General features: G+C 41.4%; 1 protein-coding gene across 1 annotated transcript in view; it reads left to right on the forward strand.

Annotated features, from left to right (window-relative positions):
• Window positions 1-21,280, forward strand: part of LOC129695437 (dynein axonemal heavy chain 6-like) — a 283,604-nt gene that overhangs the window by 93,490 nt on the left and 168,834 nt on the right. Inside the window, 6 exon segments of the mRNA XM_055632390.1 lie at window positions 1,802-1,957; window positions 2,549-2,710; window positions 3,703-3,840; window positions 7,148-7,315; window positions 14,591-14,739; window positions 19,339-19,446. Of these exon segments, the coding sequence (XP_055488365.1) occupies window positions 1,802-1,957; window positions 2,549-2,710; window positions 3,703-3,840; window positions 7,148-7,315; window positions 14,591-14,739; window positions 19,339-19,446 (881 nt within the window).

The raw sequence follows: 21,280 nt of genomic DNA on the forward strand, positions 1-21,280 counted from the left end.
TCTGTAAAAAATCTTGCTCTGCAAATCTCCATTAAACATTCCCCCTCATTATAGTTATCCGATCAGATTCAGTTATGCCATCTAGAACTAGACATTTCAACCCTTGGAAAAAAGTTCTGACTGTTTACCCTATCTATGCCTCTCATAATTCTATATACTTCTGTCAAATCTCTCCTCAACCTCCAACGTTCCAGTCCAAGTTTATCCTCCCTCTCCCTGCAACAGAAACCCTCTAATACAGGCAGCATTCTGGTAAACCTCCTCTGCACCCACTCCAAAGCCTTCACATTTTTCCTGTAATGGGGCGACCAAAACTGCATGTAATACTCCAAATATGGCCTAACCAGAGTCCTATAGTCCTCATTACTTCCTGACTTGTATTCAATGCCTTTACCAATGAAGACAAGCATACGCATGATTTACCACCCTACCTGCTTGTGCTGCCACCTTCAGTGAGCTATGAAATTGGATGCCAAGAAAGCACTACATATTAATGCTGTTTAGGGTCTTGCCATTAACTGTATCCTTATGGGCCTGTCCCACTTACGTGACTTTTTCGGCGACTGCCGGCACCCGTCATAGGTCATTGCAGGTTGTCAAAAATGTCAACGTTGAAAATTCAGTGGCAACCAGAAAGACGCCATGACTTTTTTTGCGACTGAGGAGACTACTCACGACCTTACAGGCGACACCCTGGTGAAGCCTGTTTGGTCGTGAGTAGTCGCCCAAAGAGTCGTACCTTGTTCTGGTCACCGCTGGATTTCCAACATGTTGAACATTTTCGGTGACCTGCTGCGATTATGACGGGTGCCGGCAAGTCGCGGAAAAAATCGCGTAAGTGGGACAGGCCCATAACATTCAACCTCCTAAAATGCAACACCTAACACGTACACGGATTAAACCCCATTTCTCCGCCCATTTTAGCAGCTGATCTATATCCTGCTACATCTTCTGACAGCCTTCCTCATCAAACTTACTCCAAGCAGTGTTATTAAATTATTAACTGACAAAGCACAAGTGTCAAGGCCTACTGGATCTCCCAGTTGCTAACCATTTCAACTAACTTTCCTACAGTTGCTGCCTGGCCTGCTGAGTTACTCCAGTATTTTGAGTCTATCATTGGATAAACCAGCATCTGCAGTTTCTTTTTATTACATTACTAAATTTATGGATTCTCTTTCCATTGTACTTAAATTGATATTGTTTGTCACACTACATTGGCCATATTTAAAAAAGAGTGCAAAATAGGATTGTCAGATTAAATGTAAACCATTTTAATAAAATGAGAATGCACTTAATCCAGTTTAATTAATTGGATAAATGTGCCGAATCAAACAGAAATTGTAATGACAATGAAATTACAGTAATATAATATACCAAACACTTTCCAATTTGGAATAATGTAAATAGAGTGACAGGCTGGGTGATTTCACAAATGCATGGAGGCTTTAAAGCAGATTTAGAAGAAAAGATTTAAGAAAGATACCTTCAAAAATATTGTAAGCAAATGGGTGAGGGGAAGCAATTAGGTCCATTGATTCTTAATACATTTATACATCTGCTGAGCTCTACACTGTTGGTGTTGCATCATGGGCAAGTATTCGGCAGGCATGTTTTTATGGTTCGGTAACCTATTATAATCACTACCATATACTGCATTTGCATGTATGCCAGTTCAAAATTTACAATCAAAAGAGAATCAGCAGTAACCTGTAGAATCTTTAATATAGTAATATGAAACAAAATTGTTTGACTGGGAAATTGTTTTCTATAAGTAATGTTCATTATTTCTTGTGGGTAGGTGGACACTGTAAATAACTTTGAGTGGCAGAGGCAGTTGCGCTATTATTGGGATCTTGATGCAGACAACTGTGTAGCAATGATGGCCTTATCTAACTACACATATGGCTATGAGTATCTTGGATCATCTGCTCGACTAGTCATTACACCGCTTACTGTAAGTATATTTGGAGAAGAAGATAGTTACCTAGCATTTAAATAATAGGATGATTAATGGCTGGACTTTTCTGCTGTAATGAAAATTCAAACAGTATCGATGATAAATATACCATCTTGTTTTTGACCACCTTATCTGTGTTGGTAAAAAGGATATATTGTTGAATGTTTAGGGAAACATTGTTCCTGTTACTGGATAAAAAATTATGTGGAACATTTGTTAATTATTTTCTACGGACCTAACATTTTGGAAAATTTATCAATTTTGCTTTATTCTGTTATTTTGCTGTCAGTCAAAACATTTTAATTACACTGCCTGGAGTGATTTGATAGATAATTTATTTTTCCACTCTCATGGTATTGACGGAGAAAACTAGCCGGATGTTAATAGTATCTTTCAACAAGATGATTACTGTCAGCAGGGAAAATGAGAAAACTGTGTGAAAGATTAGTTTACCTCTGCTGCTGACAACTCATCTAATTGAATGATTGTCCAACCTGTTTATTAAATAATAATGGTCTTATTCTCATTTTTTTAATACAATTTGCAGTAGAATCATAGAAGTGACTGAATATGTTGTTTGTATTTTAGGATCGTTGCTATCTCTGCCTCATGGGAGCTCTGCAGCTAGATCTAGGAGGAGCTCCAGCTGGTCCAGCTGGTACTGGTAAAACGGAAACTACCAAAGACCTTGCTAAGGCTCTGGCCATCCAATGTGTGGTCTTTAATTGCTCCGAAGGGCTTGATTATAAGGTGGGTAAATATTCAATAAAGACTAATAATTAATTGAATATGGTTGATATTCTGTATTTTTAAAGGATTGTTTACCTTATATTGAGAATAATGTGTTCTAATGGAAATTATCTCAGCTGAGAATTTGTGATCAGCAGCGAAGCACAGGTACTTGTTGGGACCTTGATAAAGGCTTGTCACAAAGTTCCAGACATCTGTTTGGTGAGACAACACACTGTTATGCCCCTGTCCCACTTAGGAAACCTGAACGGGAACCTCTGGAGACTTTGCGCCCCACCCAAGGTTTCCGTGCGGTTCTCGGAGTTTTTTTCAGTCTCCCTAATGGTCGAAAGTGGTTTCCGCTTCTTCTATGTTCTGGCGATTATTTCAAAAAATTAAAAACCAGCCGCGACTAAAAATAGGTTGCCATTTTAAAAATGGGTAATTTTTTAGTCAAAGTTGGTTGTGATGCTAGTTGAAGGTGGTTGCCAGAGGTTGCAGATAGTGGAAGGTAAGACCTCCCTGGTGGAATAAAACTGGGTGAAAGAAAGGTCTTACCTTCCATAGTGCGCTGAGAGTAATGATAGTTGAGTACACCCTTGATGCAATTAATACACTATATTAGTGCACTTGAACACAATTGTCTGTAACATTTTCTAGATATTTTGTAGTAGGATGAGCAGTAAATATTTAAATTCCCATTAGTTGTTAGTGTTCTATTTTGGGAAAAATTGCTTTAGGTAGCACAGATCAGAGGTGTGCACTGAATCGCTGACAACTTTGGGATCTCTCTATGAAGTAGTATGTGTCAAAATCAGTAGGTTGCTGTCAATTTCGAAGACAAATGACAGTTATTGTCTGAAATTTAAGATTCATTGTGCTTGAGTACTACTCAATCTGGGGCAATAGATTTATCTTGGAAAAATATTTATTTTTTATTTGCCATTTTTTAATTGAATACCCAGCTCACTTTTTAAAGTGTTCATTTTATTAAGTTTTATATTTTTCTTTAGATGATGGGACGATTCTTCAGCGGCTTAGCTCAGTCAGGAGCCTGGTGTTGCTTTGATGAGTTCAACCGGATTGATATTGAAGTACTTTCTGTCATTGCACAGCAACTCATTACGATCAGAACTGCAAAGGCAGCAAAGGTAACATCATTGTATTGGTACCAGTGAAACTTAATTAGCAAATTACATTTTGGCCTAAAGGAGCATGAGTGGATTTATTTTGAGGTTCTCCCTATTAATGAATTGTTGTTTTGGCTGAAAAATAGTACAACAGTAATTATATCATTATCGGAGAGTTTTCTAGCTCAAACCAATGTATCAGCACCAAGGCAAATTCCTATATTCTTGGCTAATAAATTTATTCAATTCAATTCAATTCATAGAAAATATTATGGTTGATTTGCATGGAAATGCATTCCCATGATGTTCCCAAAGCAAATGATATTAGATGGGTTTATATTAATTGATTTTTTCTTTTAAAGAGCTTGTAAGATTGTGTATGACACAAGGGCATTGCACTTAGTACTGCTGTACCTCACCTGCAGGGACAGATCATGATCCTGTTGGTGTAAAGTTTCCCCATTCTCTGTGTGACAACTTAGGTTTCCATCGGGTGTTCCGACCTCCTTCTACATAACCCGAACGTTCTTCCAGTCAATTGCCCCTTAGTTATCCCTTAGTGCATTTTAATGGAGCAAATAATCACAGTGCAACTGATGGCCATATTTGAGAGAGAATAAGTTGCATGAGTACAGAGAAATGAGGCAGAGAATAGGACTAATGGGGCACACCATGGTTCCAATGAACTGCATGGGCCTCCTTCTTTATTGTTATAAATTTTAGATAGGAGAAGAAGCATTGGATCATATTAGATAAAAATGATAATCTTGTGGTGCGTGGGTCTCAAAATGAGGCAAGTAGTCTGAAGTTTGAGAAGCACTTTACTTTAATTCCTCCCGGTTCAGTAGAAGAGGAAACCAGGAAAAGATGGCACCCAAACCCTGCCTTTTATACCCTCCGGCTAAGGACCGCCTCCAGACTGCGCCACTCCTGTGCCGAGGGGTTCGGCAGTATAATGGCACGACCCTTAGGAGCCGCCACAGGACCCCCCCCCCCCCAGAACCAGAGGCAAAAAACGCACTGGCGGGCGCACAACCCGGCCGGCCGCGTGCGGAAGTCAGCAGATCCCGGGGCTTGCGGGGGCGTAGGTGGAAGGACAGGTCGAGGGACCGGCGGGAGGACAGGTGGAGTGACAGGTGGAGGGAGTCGTGAGGGGGGGGCGCCCTCGGGGCCGAGGTTGAGCAACCAGCACCGGCTGGTCAATGTCCAGGTGCGCCGGCTTTAAACGGTCAATCGACATGGCCTCCGGCCGGCCCCCCCATGTCCAGGACAAAAGTCGACTGCCCGTGTTCCAGCACCCGGAACGGGTCCTCGTACGGCCTCTGGAGTGGCGTCCGGTGGGCATCACGGCGCAGGAAGACGTATGGGCAGTCCGTGAGGGCCATTGGCACATGTGGGCGAAATGTCCCATGGCGGGACGTTGGGACGGGTGCGAGCCTGCCAACTCGCTCGCGAAGGCGTTGAAGGGTGGAGGAGGGCGTTTCCTGCTGCTCCGGCGCCGACGGCACGAACTCCCCGGGCACTGTGAGTGTCGACCCGTACACCAGCTCCGCCGATGATGAGGCCAAGTCCTCTTTGGGAGCGGTCCGGATGCCCAGCATGACCCACGGCAACTCGTCCATCCAGTCCGGGCCGGTGAGTCGTGCCTTCAATGCCGCCTTCAGCTGCCGGTGGAACCTCTCCACCAGACCGTTAGCTTGCGGGTGGTAAGCCGTGGTGTGGTGCAGCTGCACCCCCAGCAAGCGAGCCATGGCTGACCACAGCTCGGAGGTGAACTGTGGCCCCCGGTCGGAGGAGATGTGCGCCAGCGCAAAAAAAACACCTACTCGAAGGGCTCGGTCCACGCAAAGGTGGGTGATGCCAGTCTTGCAATGGTGGACTTTCTGGGCCAGTTCGATAGCAGGGAAGCGGCAGTTGTGGGGAGGAAGGGCTTGTTCGAAGCGAGCAATCCAGTGAGCGGACAACGCACGAGCACACGTAGCCGATGAGGTGTCAGCCAACGGAATGGCCTCCGGCCACCGCGTGAAGCGGTCCACCATGGTCAAAAGGTGGGTGATGCCCCGGGACGGTGGAAGGGGCCCCACAATGTCCACGTGGAGATGGGCGTGTGAGGAGGTAGGGCTTTGTTCTGTCTCCATCATGATGCCAATGGAGCGTCGGGGGTCACCAATGTAGTGCGTGGGTCTCAAAATGAGGCAAGTAGTCTGAAGTTTGAGAAGCACTTTACTTTAATTCCTCCCGGTTCAGGGGAAGACGAAACCAGGAAAAGATGGCACCCAAACCCTGCCTTTTATACCCTCCGGCTAAGGACCGCCTCCGGACTGCGCCACTCCTGTGCCGAGGGGTTCGGCAGTATAATGGGACGACCCTTAGGAGCCGCCACAATCTGGTCTAATGCCCAATTCAACAGAGGCAATGGGTTAACGCACAATCAATTGTTGAAATGGATATACTATTTATACACATTCACAATTAATCTTTCAGATAAAAAGGTCCAAAACACTCTACCATTTTATTTTGTTTCATTGAGGGGTTATGTTTGCACAAGGGCGCATCCACAATCTGGAAGTTGATGTACATGGTTAAAGTAGTTTCAGTGTAGAGAACCACAACACAGATGGTTACGGAAAGTTGTGAATTTTTAAGAAGTTGGCAATAGCATTAAAAACAAAATGGTGAACGACAGATTTTTCTCCAAAGAAAATAGTGATTCGAATTTTGAAGAAATTACTGTAAATGATCATGTGCAGGATTTGACAAAGCACATGAACATTTGAAATAGAAAAATAATAAAGATTAAAGTAGAAAGATAACTTAATTTTGCTACACAACTAAAACTAGCACTGCCACAATGGTTTAAACTGTCCTGTTAAAATTCTTGATTCTGTTCTGCAAATATGCTCGATTAATGTAACAGCAAATGGCTATGTGAAGTTGGGTTGAGATTTTGGTGATACATAGGGAGATGTATACTGTTATAACTATTTATACTGTTCCATCAGGGACTGGATTGTTTTTAGTGTTATGTGTGAAATGTTTTCATGTGTGATGCTCCGGTATTCCCTGGGAAACGTCTTTTCATTTTGCACTGTACAACTGTTGCTTGCAAGATGACAATAAAGGTTGGTTGATTGATTGATTGATCAATTGGCAAGATTTACACTGCATTCATTGATATGCTACCTGGTCTAAAATTATTTGAAAGATTTCATCGTACTGTTTGGAGCAGAGTGGGTGATTTCTCCCAGCATTTTAGCAAACAGCTAAATCAATGCCATAAATCAGCTAGACCCGCAGAAAAATAACACTTTTTGTTTCTTTTCGATAGCTCTCCCGTTTCATGTTTGAAGGCAGGGAAATCAAGCTGGTCATGTCTTGCGCTGCATTCATCACGATGAACCCTGGCTATGCTGGAAGGACAGAACTACCAGACAATCTAAAGGCTCTTTTTAGACCTATTGCAATGATGGTTCCAAACTATGCTCTTATTGCTGAGGTAATCAAATTGTTGAGTTGCTTTTGCTCATGTCTTTCAGGTTATTTTTGTTGGTTTATATTGTTAAATGTGGAATCAATACCACTAATCAAAATAACATAAATCATTTTTGTTTAACTTTGAAAAATCTTTGTTCAATTGCATGCCAAATAATTAAAAAAACGTTTCAAAATCTTTTGGCCAGGAAGCAAGTGCACAAAGTGTACTTGAGGGAGAGAAATTAAATTGCACTGTTTTCATAGCTTTTCATTTTGCAAAAGTGCCTTTAACTGAAATAGGAAACAATAGGTTAGATCATGCCCAAATTTGAGAGCGGTTAGATTATTTTTTCCTGTGGATGCCAGATATAAGGCCAAAGGAAAATATTCTACTGATTGGCATTTACTTCAGACATCAAGCAAGTCTTTAAAGACAGGTTAATCGACTGTAGGCAACAAAACCATTAATCAAAATGCAGGTAAGTGCTAAGAAATGAGACTATGATAAGAACATTGGGATAGGGTGTGTACTGGATGCTAGCAACCTGCATTTGCAATATGGATCTGAAAATACTCTTGCACTTCTGGAGTCCCCAGTAAATTTGGTGGGAACCTCAAGAGATCAATCTTCGTATGCTTGCCATACATGAAGAATTTACCACTGGCTCAGTTGAGCTCTTTACATGCCGAAGAAGAATGCATGTGATAAACTTGTGTTACCGAAAGACATCTGACATATTTGAAACAGACAGTTAAGATTTCTGGAGGGATAATAATAAATCTTTAATGCTGATAGTTCAGAAATTTAAATATTCTAATTTCTAATTGGTGCCTTTCGTGCCTCATTCAATTTTCTTGCCTTGCAAACCTATCCTTTCTGAACCAGGCTTTTGGTATATTAGCCTTGATTCAATATCCTTCTACTATTTTTATCCTCGCTTTCAACTGTGGTTTCTGAACGTATTCAATTTGTCTTTGAATAACGGGAAGTGGATTGTTTGCCATTTTAATTGCTTGCTGTCCATACGCTTAATTTTCAATGATTCATGTGGGAAAACAGTTGGATCCCTCTGGGCAGCAACACATTTTAATAATTCACCCATTCTGCTTTTCTTTTCTATACACTAAAATGGATAACCTCACTTTCTTTCACATTATATTCCCTCTACTAGTTACCTGGCCTATTCATATATTGAAAACCTTTACATCTCCTTCACAACTCACTCAGCCAAATAGTTTGTATTATCAAAATACATAGCTATATTGCACTCATCGTCCCATTCAAAATATTTAGTTCAACTATGGATAATAAGAATTTGAAGACCTCACACCCTCACTTCCATAAAAGTTCCCTCCTACCATTGTCAAGAAAACTGCTCTGCAGTTCTTTGTTTTCTCTCTCCCTCTTTCCCTATATAGGGAATAGAATATTCATCTGTCAACCTGTGGGAACTGTTCTATAACCTATGAAATTTGGGAAATTACAACAAATGCATCGACTATTTCCAAGTCTGCATCTTGCAAAACATCGGGGTGCCGTTTATCAGGGTCTGGGGATCTACTGGTGTTTAATTTCTGCAACGGCTTTTTATTATAATTGCTAGTTTCCTTCAGTTATTCACACTTGTTCTCCACTTTTTCCAAGATGTTCTCTGCGTATTCTTTTGAGAAGAGAAACAAAACAAAATGTTTAATTTCTTTACTATTTCCTTAATTCCACAATATATGATTTCTCCTGTCTCAGTGCAATGGACCAACTTTTAACTTTTGCTTAACTTTTCATTTTTGCATGACAACATTGTTAGTCTTTCCCTATGATCTAATACAATCTTGAACTTCTCTTGTTAGCCTTATTTGAACCATTTGCCTTGTTGGCTTTTTGTGCCTTAAACCCATGTCTCACGGTGTGAGTCGACCCACGAGTGACCCTGAGTTTAAAACAAATTAAACTGGTGGTAATCACATACAATTAACGTAGCGGGAACGTCGGAACTCATGGATGCAACTTAGCGACTCGTGGCGCTAACGGCAGGTACTCGGGAAACTTGTTAACTCTTGAAAAAATTTAAACATGTTTAAACATTTCCACGAGTCAAATTTACTCTTGAAGTTAAAATTTGAAGCATTTAAACTCGTTGTAAGAACGTAGTGGCCCGTGAGTTTACCGTAGTGACTCTTGAGTCTACCGTGGATTTGGCCTGAGTGTCAGAAGATTAGTCAGATTTTAATGGAAAATGAATGAATGGATGGATGGATAAGAGTCTGAAATTAACTTGGATACTTTTGATGGGAGAGAGCCGTCAATGAAGCTGAAGGTACAGAGCGAAGATGGGGGCTTCAAGCATTGATGGGAAGGGTTAACACCGGGCGGGAGGCGTGAAAAATGACCATACTGAGGGAATTCCCCGTATATGAAGCAGAGAGAACTGTGAGTTCCACATAGATTATGTTTGAGCCAGCGAGGAGACATTTCTTCAGATATGATTTGACAATGTGAGGTATGTACAATAGGTCATGGGATATAGACACGATGTTGGAGTAACTCAGCGGGGTAGACAGCATCTCTGGAGAAAAGGAATTGGTGATGTTTTGTGTCGAGACCCTTCTTCACACTTTCTTATATAGGGTTTGTGTAATTTACAATGCTCTCACTTTCCCCTTTATATAGGGTTTTAGGCATTTTCTTTCTTTTTTAGTTCTAGAGAAGTATATGTTTTTATAGATTATGTGTCTTCTGTGTGTCTTTTTAACTTGACTTGACTTGACTCTCTGAACAACCGCACAATGGTTCCTATGTGTGTAAGCACAAATGGCAAATAAAGTTTTTGACCTTTGACCTTTGACCTTTCAGACTGGTTTTGTGCTGTGCTGTTGCCTTATCTCTGGAGAGAAGTAATGTGTCTCGACCCGAAACGTCACCCATTCCTTCTCTCCAGAGATGCTGCCTGTCCCACTGAGTTACTCAAGCATTCTGTGTCCATCTTCACTGGCGAGGAACCATGCATGCCCTTTGCACGTTTTTGCTCTCGAACACAGATAGCAGCGGAATATTAAGGGAAGAAACTCGCGTTCATGCCGCAAGACGTGTTTGACTACCTGCCCCCGCAACTCAAGGAGTTTGTGCTGAGCGGTAACCAGCTGTGGAGCTTAAACTGGGTCAGGCTTTACCTGCTAGGCTGGTTGGAGCTGCTGGACCTCGGTAGCAACCTGTTGACCACAGTGCCTCGCAGGCTGTCCAACTTCACCCAGACCCTGCGCGTCTTCAACCTCACCCGCAACCAGATCTCCAAGCTGACCAAGGACTTCCTGCGGGACATGACCTCCCTGCAGTACCTGGATCTCAGCTACAACAACCGGAAGACCATTCAGGCCTCCAGTTTCCCGGACAGCGGCATCAAACACCATCGGGAGCTGCGGCTAAGCGGCAACCACTTTCTCTACACCTGCGATGCCAGGTGGTTTGTGTGGTGGATCAATCAGACCACTGGCCCCCTATCAGTCTTAAGAAGGGTTTCGACCCGAAACGTTGCCTATTTCCTTCGCTACATAGGTGCTGCTGCACCCGCTGAGTTTCTCCAGCATTTTTGTGTACCGACGGTCTACATTCCTCGCCTGGTCACCGATGTCACCTGAACCTCCCCCAAGCCCACCATGGCCACGGTGTCGTCATGGTGGAGCTGCACTCCTGCGAGTTGGACTACCTGGGCATTGGCATCTACACTTTCTCTGCCTTGATCACCCTCTTGCTCCTCTATTTGATACTTAAAACGGGCCTTCATTCACGGTCTGTACTGAGTTTGTAAGTTCCCCCCTTGACCTGCATGGGTTTTCTCCGAGATTCCCCCACACTCCAAAGATGTACAGGTTTGTAGGTTAATTGGCTTGGTGAATGTAAAAATGTTGATAGTGGGTGTAGGATGGTGTTAGTGTGCGGGGATCGCTGGTCGGCGCGGACCCGGTGGTCCGAAGGGCCTGTTTCCTCTCTGTATCTCTAAATTAAACAAACGGGAGAACACTGGACCTTCTTGGTCAGTTTATTATTTTACACTTATATACATTACACAGATCACGGAGTGTGAAATAAAGCTGGCAAGCTGATGTCATGCAAGAAACGGAGGAAAACGGGAGACGATTTTATTCAGCAACTCCGTTCTGTAAGAACATCTATCCTGTGTTAAGAAACCTAACTTTCAGGGGATTTAAATCTTGAGTTCAACTTCTACCTGAATTTAATCGATTTACAAAAGCTTTGAAGTTCTCCCTGCAGTCCATTTCTTAAACACCTTTGCGTTTTGTGCTTTTTTTGACAGCCATTTAAGTTTAAATGCCATTTATTGCAATGTAGCAATGATAGGCAACGATTTGATATAAATGGTTAATTACATGACAAGAGAAGCATGCAGCTACATAAGAGACACGGAGAAGCTGATCATTGGGGCAGTTCTGTCCATGGTCATGGGAGGCTTTTTATAGTAAAAAAAAACTGCATGACATTTTTATCCATGTGATGATTTTTCCACACGTTGGTAGTCGTTGTTGGCTCGAGAGTAACTCAGGAGAGGAACTTGGTACATCGCAGAAATGAGAAGTAAACGGCAAACTTAAACATACACGTGGGAACTCGTTTAAACTCGTGAACATAAACTTGGAATCTCGTAGTCAACCACGAGTTTGATTTTTTCTTTCACTCGGGATCACTCGTGGGTGGACTCACACCATGAGACGGGGCTCCAGATATATATATATATATATATATCTGTTTATAAAAGCCCTTGAATGTTAACCAGTGCTTGTTCACTATAATATCTATGCGCAGTTTTCTAATCTACCATCGTCATTTTATGACTAACATGTTTGTTTTTTGCCCTGTTTAAATTTAATACCCTGCTTTCAGATGGAAGTTATTCACCTGCAGCCTTCATGTTTGTCAGGTCTCGCATTTGATCTAGTTTCTGTTTCTTATTGGTTTTTAGTATTAGAGTTTGCATTCTTGTTTTATTTTGGTGTCTCACATCTCCTCTTGCTTCAGGTCCCATTTCCTGTCAGGTCGTTTACCCTCAGGTGATTGTTGGCCCCGCCCTGATGTGTTTCACCTGTGTCTCGTTATCCCCTGCTTGTCTGTATTTAAGCCCTTTGTGTTTTAGTTCTCATTGCCAGTTCGTTGTGTATGCTACTTGGTATCACCTCGTTCCAGCTCTAGAAATCTTGTGACCTTGTGATCTCGACCATTGCCTGTTTTTCGACCACTGTTTTTTTGCCTGCTCCTAGATTGTACTGTTGCCTCTGTTTTTGCTTACCTGTGTACCGACTTGGACCGATTAAACTCTGAAGACTGATCTGCCCTGTGTCTGAGCCTGCATTTGTGTCCTCCTCCTCGTTCAGTTCTGATAATGTTGATAGTAAAGGGTTGCACAAAAGAGCAGCAGGCAGTGCCACTGTACACAGCTCCAGGATTTGAGGTTCTATTCTGCCTTTGGGTGTTTCTCTGTGAAAATAACATATATTCTATGTGACCTCATGGGCTTCTTATAGATACTCTGGTTTCCTTCCACGTCCCGAATCCCCAGTTAGTTGCTTAATTGCCCTGAGTCTAAGTAGGTGGCAGGAGAATCTGAGGGGTTGATGAATATATGAGAGAAATATTAGCAGAATGGGACTGATGAGAATAAGAGCCAAGACACAATGAATCAAATGGTTTTCTTGTTTGTAAGAAAATATAAGCAAAATTACACCATTTCCATAATTTACATGAACTACCCGATTATCAATCAATCATTTCACATTGCACAATGCTGGATCAAAAATAGTCTGTTCATTAGTTTGTTCCTCAGCATACTGAACAGCATCTTGAGTAGATTCTATAAATTCATCTTCCATTCTGTTACTGCTAATTTGATTTGCTCTGAATGCACATAGATTAAAGTCATCCATGATTACTGTACTAAACTCATTATATGCACCTCTGATTATACTTTGTTCCATGTTACCACTCCAGGTTAGATTCTGTAGCCTCTTCCACCAATGTTTCCATGCAATGTTTCCTTGATTTCGATTTGCACTATTAATCTGTCTCTTTCGTTGCAATTACTGTGTACATTCAAATAAAAGTTTTCAATTGTGTCTTTTTTCCGTATTTAACTCTCAATGTGTATATACCATTCTTGGCACACTTAGGTTATTATTACCTGTTTCCATCACACTGCCCTATTGCCTTGTCTTTTCTCTTTAATTTACCTAATTTCCCTTCATTAGAGTATCTCTTTCATAATAAAGATTAAATCTTTATTTAATCCCCTGGGCATTCTATTCACATGAACACTTCTTCCAACCCGATTCATGGGACGCCTGCCCTCAGAGAACAGCTCCACATTTTTCAGTACTGGCGCCAGTCTCCTATGAATAAAACACATTTGTCCCATTCAATTCTTGAGCCATACATTTGTCTCTCTGAACTTATTGACAGACTGCACAAATTCTGATTATTTTGTTCTGAAATAAACCGATCCGTGTACGATGTAGACATGGAACTGCCGATACAAATTAAAACCCATAAAGTGCTGGAGTAACTTAGCGGGTCAGGCAGCATGGATAGGCAATGAATCGGGTCGGGTTGGGTCTAATGAAGGGTCCTGGAACATTGCCTATCTATCTCTGTGAAAGATGCTACCTGACCCACTGAGTTACTCCTGCACTTTTGTGTATTCTTTTTCATGTTCTATGTATTAGCTGGTCATAACCCTTTTAAGGGTCAACAGATGTTATGACGTTGCTGAATAAATTCAGACAAACCTAGACATTTATCTATTTTGTATATTGTGCTCATAATACAATCCTATGTTTGTTCCTGGTAAAATTCTCATCTTCAATTTTAAATCTTTAATTAACTGATCATTTCCTTCTCCGTTCACTTATCAAGGAATGTGGAATATTCTCCTTTTTCCATTTCCAGTGTCTTGTGCAATCACCAATCGTTTGCCCTAAGATGAGCAGCTTAGACATGCTGTCTGGGCTCTTTCTCTGCCAGCAATGTTTGACATGCACATATATGTAATATGTCAGCTGGCTTTGGATGGTGACCTTTGGCCTTAATTCAAGGGAGCAAGTAAAAATGGCAGGCTTCATTTGCCCTGATTGGTTCTTTTTGTACTAGTCACACTAGTTTAACATTATTAGTAAATTTGGATTTATGCCTAGATATTTTGCTGCCTAATCCTTGATTTTGATAAGTATAGTAAAAATTAACGTACAACTCATTGATACAATCCCTGTTTGAATTATTTTTTTTTGCTCACTTCAGGTCATTTTGTACTCTGAAGGTTTTGAATCTAGCAAAGTTTTGGCCAGAAAGATGACTCAGATGTACAAACTATGTAGTGAGCAGCTCTCCCAGCAGGATCATTATGACTTTGGCATGAGAGCAGTCAAATCTGTGCTCGTCATGGCTGGGTAAGAAAACAAATTCAATTATGTCTGTTGTTTATAGTAACTATAAAGGAAAAGAATAAACTTAGCAGAAAAATGTTAAATCTGTTCGTATATAACTAGAATTATCAGTAGGCTTGTTGCTCAACTATCTGACCTTAATTAAATTTAGTGAAGAAAATCAGAAGGTTTCTACCATTTAATGCTTAATTTCATTTGAAAATTATACATCAATGCATTAAGTCAAATACTATGACATTAACCTTGAAATCCAGAACAAGGGGTCACAGTTTAAGGATAAGGGGGAAATCTTTTAGGATCGAGATTAGGAAAACATTTTTCACACAGAGTGGTGAATCTCTGGAATTCTCTGCCACAGAAGGTAGTTGAGGCCAGTTCATTGGCTATATTTAAGAGGGAGTTAGATGTGGCCCTTGTGACTAAAGGGATCGGGGGTTATGGAGAGAAGGCAGGTACAGGATACTGAGTTGGATGATCAGCCATGATCATATTGAATGACGGTGCAGGCTCAAAGGGCCGAATGGCCTACTCCTGCTATTTTCTATGTTTCTATGAAATTGAACATGAGAATTAAAGTAACTAAGGGAAAAGATAACAGGGCCACTATTATGTACTTTGAAAATCATTAAAGCAGGGATTAGTGCCAGATGACTAGGTACGGCCATCGTGACTGGGAAAGATAATTAAATACTTACATAAGCTTTTTATAGAAAGCATTTAATATTGTAATGCAAAGATTAGTTAACATGTATTTAAAAAGGTAAGATTTAAATTAATTTAATTTTTGAACATGTATAAGAAAGAGTAGATGAAACAGTGACTACTGGGCTACCACCAGACTCGGTGCTGGGACTGCAGCTATTTAGAATGTAGATCAATGATTTAGAAGACGGGATTCAAAGTAACATTAGCAAATTTGCAGATGACACAAAGCTGGGTGGCAGTGTGAACTGTGAGGAGAATGCTATGAATATGCAGGGTGACTTAGACAAGTTGGGTGAGTGGCCTACTCCTGCATGCATTGTCTATTGTCTATTGAAGATGGGTACCAACTTCAAACGTCTTAAGTCCACTTCCCTCCATCAGTGCTGCCTGACCCACTGAGTTCCGACACTGCTTCGTCTTTTGCTTCAAATTCCATCATCTGCAGTCTCGTATATCATTTGAAAAGATTGCAGTAATTGCAATATTTGCCTCATTCATGTGTGCAATGATGGTATTGTGCTCTATTTCAATTTCTTCTCAATGTGGCAGCCTGAATTGCACCCAATGGAATAGAGTCTGAGCTTCATTTTGCTTTCAGCAGTTTACCATGCAGCAAGCCTACCTGGGCTTTGGACCTTAAAGGCATACACTCCATGACTGTGTCACTGTGGTTTTCAGGGAACGCAGAGAAGCAAGAGAGCCCCAAGGTCCACTGGTCTTAATTAGCTAGGTTAATGCTGGTAAAAATGTTCTCTGCCCTGATGGACCAGGAAGCCTGCTATAGCAGCCAAATGAAGAGCAAGGCAGGAAGCAGCTCTCATCCTTTCCTCCAGGAGAGAGACACAAAATAAATCATTAGGTAACAAGATCTGAACTTGGCCTTAGTTCCTCAAACAGTGGAGGGTTGTCAGACATGCCCAGCAGGCCATGCTCAAATAATCGAGAGATAAAAACTGAGGAATATCATATAACTATAGCTTACAGTGGGTCAACTGATTCATTTAGAGAGAGTGTGTATCTAGAAGCAGAAGAGTTAAATATTGAATAAGAAAAACTGCAACATCTCCAGTAACAAGATGAAGTGCCATTCTTCAAGCTGGCATTAAGCCTTATTGTAACAGTGCAGCAGGCGACAGATAAACAGGTCAGAATGGAAGTGGGATGGAGGTTTAAAGGTGGAGATTGCTTGCTATTATAATTCTCCATCCTGGCCTCCTGGCATTTTACAACATTTTATACTCCTTTCTTATGTTTGCATTTATTCTGCAAGTCGAATCGGTAGTAAAGAATGCTAGCATTTATTTTGAGAGGGCTTGTATCCAAAAACGGGATGTAATGCTGACGCTCTATAGGCCCTGGTCAAGCACATTTGGAATATTGTAATTTTGGGTGATAAACAGGCCATCTCGGCCCTTCTAGTGCATTCCGAACACTTATTCTCCCCTAGTCCCATCTACCTGCACTCAGACCATAACCCTCCACTCCTTTCCCGTCCATATACCTATCCAATATTATTTATTTTTAAATGATAAAATCGAACCAGCCTCCATCATTTCCACTGGAAGCTCATTCCACACAGCTACCACTCTCTGAGTAAAAAAGTTTCCCCTCATGTTACCCCTAAACTTCTGTCCCTTAATTCTCAAATCAATATCAAAGCTATATCTGAAGAAGGGTGTGCTGGCTCTGGAGAGGGTCCAGAGGAGGTTTACAAGAATGATCCCAGGAATTAGTCGGTTAACATATGATGAGTGTTTGATGGCACTGGAGTTTAGAAGAATGAGGGGGGACCTCATTGAAATGTACAGAATAATGAAAGGCTTGGATAGAGGATGTGGAGAGGATGTTTCCACTAGTGGGAGAGTCTAGGACCAGCCTCAGCATTAAAGGATGTTATTTTAGGAAGGAGATGAAGATGTGGTGGCCAAGTCAATGGATATATTTAAGGCAGAGATAGATATATTCTTGATTAGTATGGTTGTCCGAGGTTATGGGGAAAAGGCAGGGGAATGGGGTTTGCAGGGAGAGATAGATCAGCCTTCATTGAATGGCGGAGACGGCTTAATGGACCAAATGGCCTAATTCCGCTCCTAGCACATGATCTTTTGATCTCTGTTTTCTCACTCTTGAAATTTGCTATTAACCATTAACATTAAATCTGCAACCATGACCTCACCTTTGTCCTTTATTCCCTATCAACACCACTTCCCACTTTCTGTGCAGCTTAAATCTAACTTGTTTTTCTATCGTTCCTAGTTCTGGCAAAGGTATCTGACTTGAAATGTTAACTCCATTCCTCCTGGGACCTATGCAGCCTGATCTGCTAAGCATTTCCAGTACATTCTGTTTGTATTCCAATTTTAAATGAAATGGGATTTATGATTACGGGAGGGTTGTGGCGAGCCTAACCATTCATAGCAACTTTATCCATCACCTTATGTCAGAATTATGACCAGTCTCTTGTGATTGCATAGTGTTTGATTGTGATTGTGTTGTGATTGCATTATTCCTCTTCAGATAATGCAGCAACCTGCAGCAACCTAGCAGCTTGCAGCAACCTAGCCAACTTCCTATTTTATTTGACAAAAGACAAGTAGTATTTATGTCACGCATGGCACCCATTCTGAAACAAAAGAGTCTATATTCTCTTGACATTTAGCGACATCACCAATCTTACGGATCACCAATAATTAAAAAAAAAATTTAAAACAAATAATTGGCCAGCTACATTGCGCGATGCTTGGAAACAGCCACGGTGCTTTTACTTATAAATTTACCAGCTATGGCATCAGAACTACCTCGGAACCCACACCCTCACCTCTCTGAATGCCCTCCACCAAATGCCTCTTATGAACCTCCAACCTTAACCATCCTACATCATTCCTGCTGATCTCTACCAGGTGATTCTGACCATATTCAACTATCCAGGCCCTAGTACGTATGACTGTCACGGGCCTCTCCTGCTTATTAGGCTTCTCCTCGCCAATAACTTCCACCAGTGGTCTTGGCTCAGGATCCAGACTTGTCCTTTTTTTTGTGTTCCAATGTGTAAAGCTTGTGCAATAATATGCAATGATTTGGAATTCCTGTGTTACCAAATTTTGCAGTTGTGTGCCTTTACAAAATGCTCATTGGTCCAGTGCGGACCACCCCAAGAAAAGTTGTTAGCACTGCTTTCATCTGGAATAGATGATAGCAACTGGTGAAATGGAACAATTTTTGGAGGAACTCAGAGGGTCAGCATGATCTGTAGTGAGAAATGGACAGACGATGTTTCAGTTTGGGACCCTTCACCTGGATTCAGTTAAACAATATATTGTTATGGACAATAGACACAAAATGCCGGAATAACTCAGCGGGACAGGCAGCATCTCTGTAGAGAAGGAATGTGTGACATTTCGTGTCGAGGCCCTTCTTCATGTTATGGATATGCAGCCCAAAAATATAATAATGCAGTAGTGGTAGATAGATGAAGTGAGGGAAGAAGGAATAGAAAATTAGACCGTCAGCAAACTGATCGATGCGAAATAGCTGTGGATTAAAATTAGACTATAAAACCTGTTTGTTAGTCAATTTTAAAGGTAATATTTTCCAAATGGAGTATTTTGCTCACCTAAATACAGATACATGCTGCTATGAATGGAGCTATTCAATGTTGCAATGATGAGTGAAATCTTTGTCTTCATTTAGTTGTTGTGGAAATATGTTGTTCTCAACATTTCTGATGGCATTTGATGAAGCAAACAATAATATTCAAGCAGATGTGTATTAATATTTCACTACAATAAAAATAAGGATATTCATAAAATATATATTTTGGCTATATAATTAATCGATTATGTAAGGTTTAAAGACAATTTTGATGTTAACATTTCAATTATTATTTTTCCCTTTCAGGTCATTGAAAAGGGAGAATCCAGACCTGGATGAGGATGTTGTGCTGATTAGAGCATTAAGAGACTCTAATCTACCAAAATTTCTGACGGATGATGCACTGCTTTTTGGGTATATATTGGATCCTTAAATCTAAATGTATCCTGATGAACATTTCATGTACTATCTTCTTTGGCATAATATTTCAGAATGTTGTGCAATATCAATTATCATTTAGCAATGTAAATTCAGTGTATTCTTTCAAGAGTGAAATCAAGGGTGTTTAATTTCCATTTATACTGACCATGGAACTATGAAATTCTTACTTGCAGCAGCTTTCCAGGCCTGTAAGCACAATACACAGATAGATAAAACAATTTTTTAAAAATCACTAAATTAATCAACATAATTCAAGTGTAAAAATAAAAGTCTGTAGTACGACCAAAGACACAGTCAATAGTATTAGGAGTTCATAATTGCTGAGGTTAATGTTGTGTATTATTCTAGAGCCTGATGGCTGCTGGGAAGAAGCTATCCTTGAACCAATTCTTGGTGGTCATGGTTTTCAAGCTCCTGCACATTCTTCCCGATGGTGGGAACAATATGAGAGTGTGCAGGATGGTTTATAAATGTCCAGTAATTGGATCATATTCATTTCCAATATTCCCTCAAGATATTATACAGAGCTAGAACACCACAACCTCCACTCTGGCGGCCATGTATACTGGGGTGCCACACGATTGGCAGCCCTGCCAACAGTCTGTCAGTTTTCCTTTAAAACATTTTTTTTAGAGTGTTTTAAAAGTGGGCGGAAGGGAAGGGGGTCAGGGGAAATGTTTTTCAGTCTCTAACTTTGCTGGAAATGCGATTGTTTTTCGGATCATATCTCCGGTCGCTCTGTGGCCTAACATCGATGGAGCTGGAGGCCTCCTCGGACTGACCTTGAGCCCCACCGCGGGGCGTGGCCTTAACATCAGAGTTGATCCCTTGCCTGGGTTCGCACCAACCGCGGTCTGCGGACTTTAACATCAAGGGCTCACAGTCTCGGGAGAAGCCGGTTTGGGAGCTCCAACGACGCAGAAGGTTCGACAAGCCCTGACCCGGGGTCCAATCGCCGGCACTGGGAAGCTGGCACCCCCCCCCCCCCCCCCCCCCCCCCCCGATGCAGGAGCTGATCGCCCCGATGCGGCCCGGCTTCCAGCTACGGGAGTCATGATCGTCCTGTCAACGGATGGTTCAAGGCCCCAGACGGCCGGAGAACAAAGAAGGGAAGAGATTGAACTTTATTTTTCGCCTTCCATCGCAGTGAGGAATGTGGAGGAGTCACTGTGGTGGATGTTAATGTTAAAATGTATTTTGTGTGTTTCGTTGCTTTTTGTTTGTATGACTGACTTGGCAAATGAAATTCCTCGTGTGTTGCAAAACATACTTGGCTAATAAAGTATTATTGTGATTGTGATTGTGATTTGTTGGGGCTCATTAAAAACCCTATCACAGAGCACCTTCTGGTGTTGAGTAACATCTTGAGCACGTGCGTGGCCACACCACGTAGCTGACTCTTCTCAGTGATCTACAGTACAAGATTACTACACATGGATAGCTTACAATTGTCGAGCAGTAGAGTGATAATAAACCTGTAGCTTTTTGCTCTGCATGAACAGAGGGATGCTGCACCTCGGCAGACTGGTTTGTTGCAGAATCAGGGATATCCTATTAGGGTAGCGACAAGACCAAGGTGAAATAGTTTTTGATCCTTGAGAAGGGAGATTTGCACCCCTATATAAACATGTCTTCATTATGAGTAGAGTCCTGGTGTGACGGCACAGAACCACCTTAAAAAGAAGTGTGAAGATTGCGGAGGCCAGATTCAGGATCTGTTATTTGACTGTGTTGAAGGTCTGGAAGTTGAATCAATGGTGAGAAGCTTAAAGTGTCAGCAAATAATGGCACTGTTGTCTAGCCAGTC

Source organism: Leucoraja erinacea, chromosome 3 (genome assembly GCF_028641065.1).
Source record: "Leucoraja erinacea ecotype New England chromosome 3, Leri_hhj_1, whole genome shotgun sequence".
In the NCBI taxonomy this organism is placed as follows: Eukaryota; Metazoa; Chordata; class Chondrichthyes; order Rajiformes; family Rajidae; genus Leucoraja; species Leucoraja erinaceus.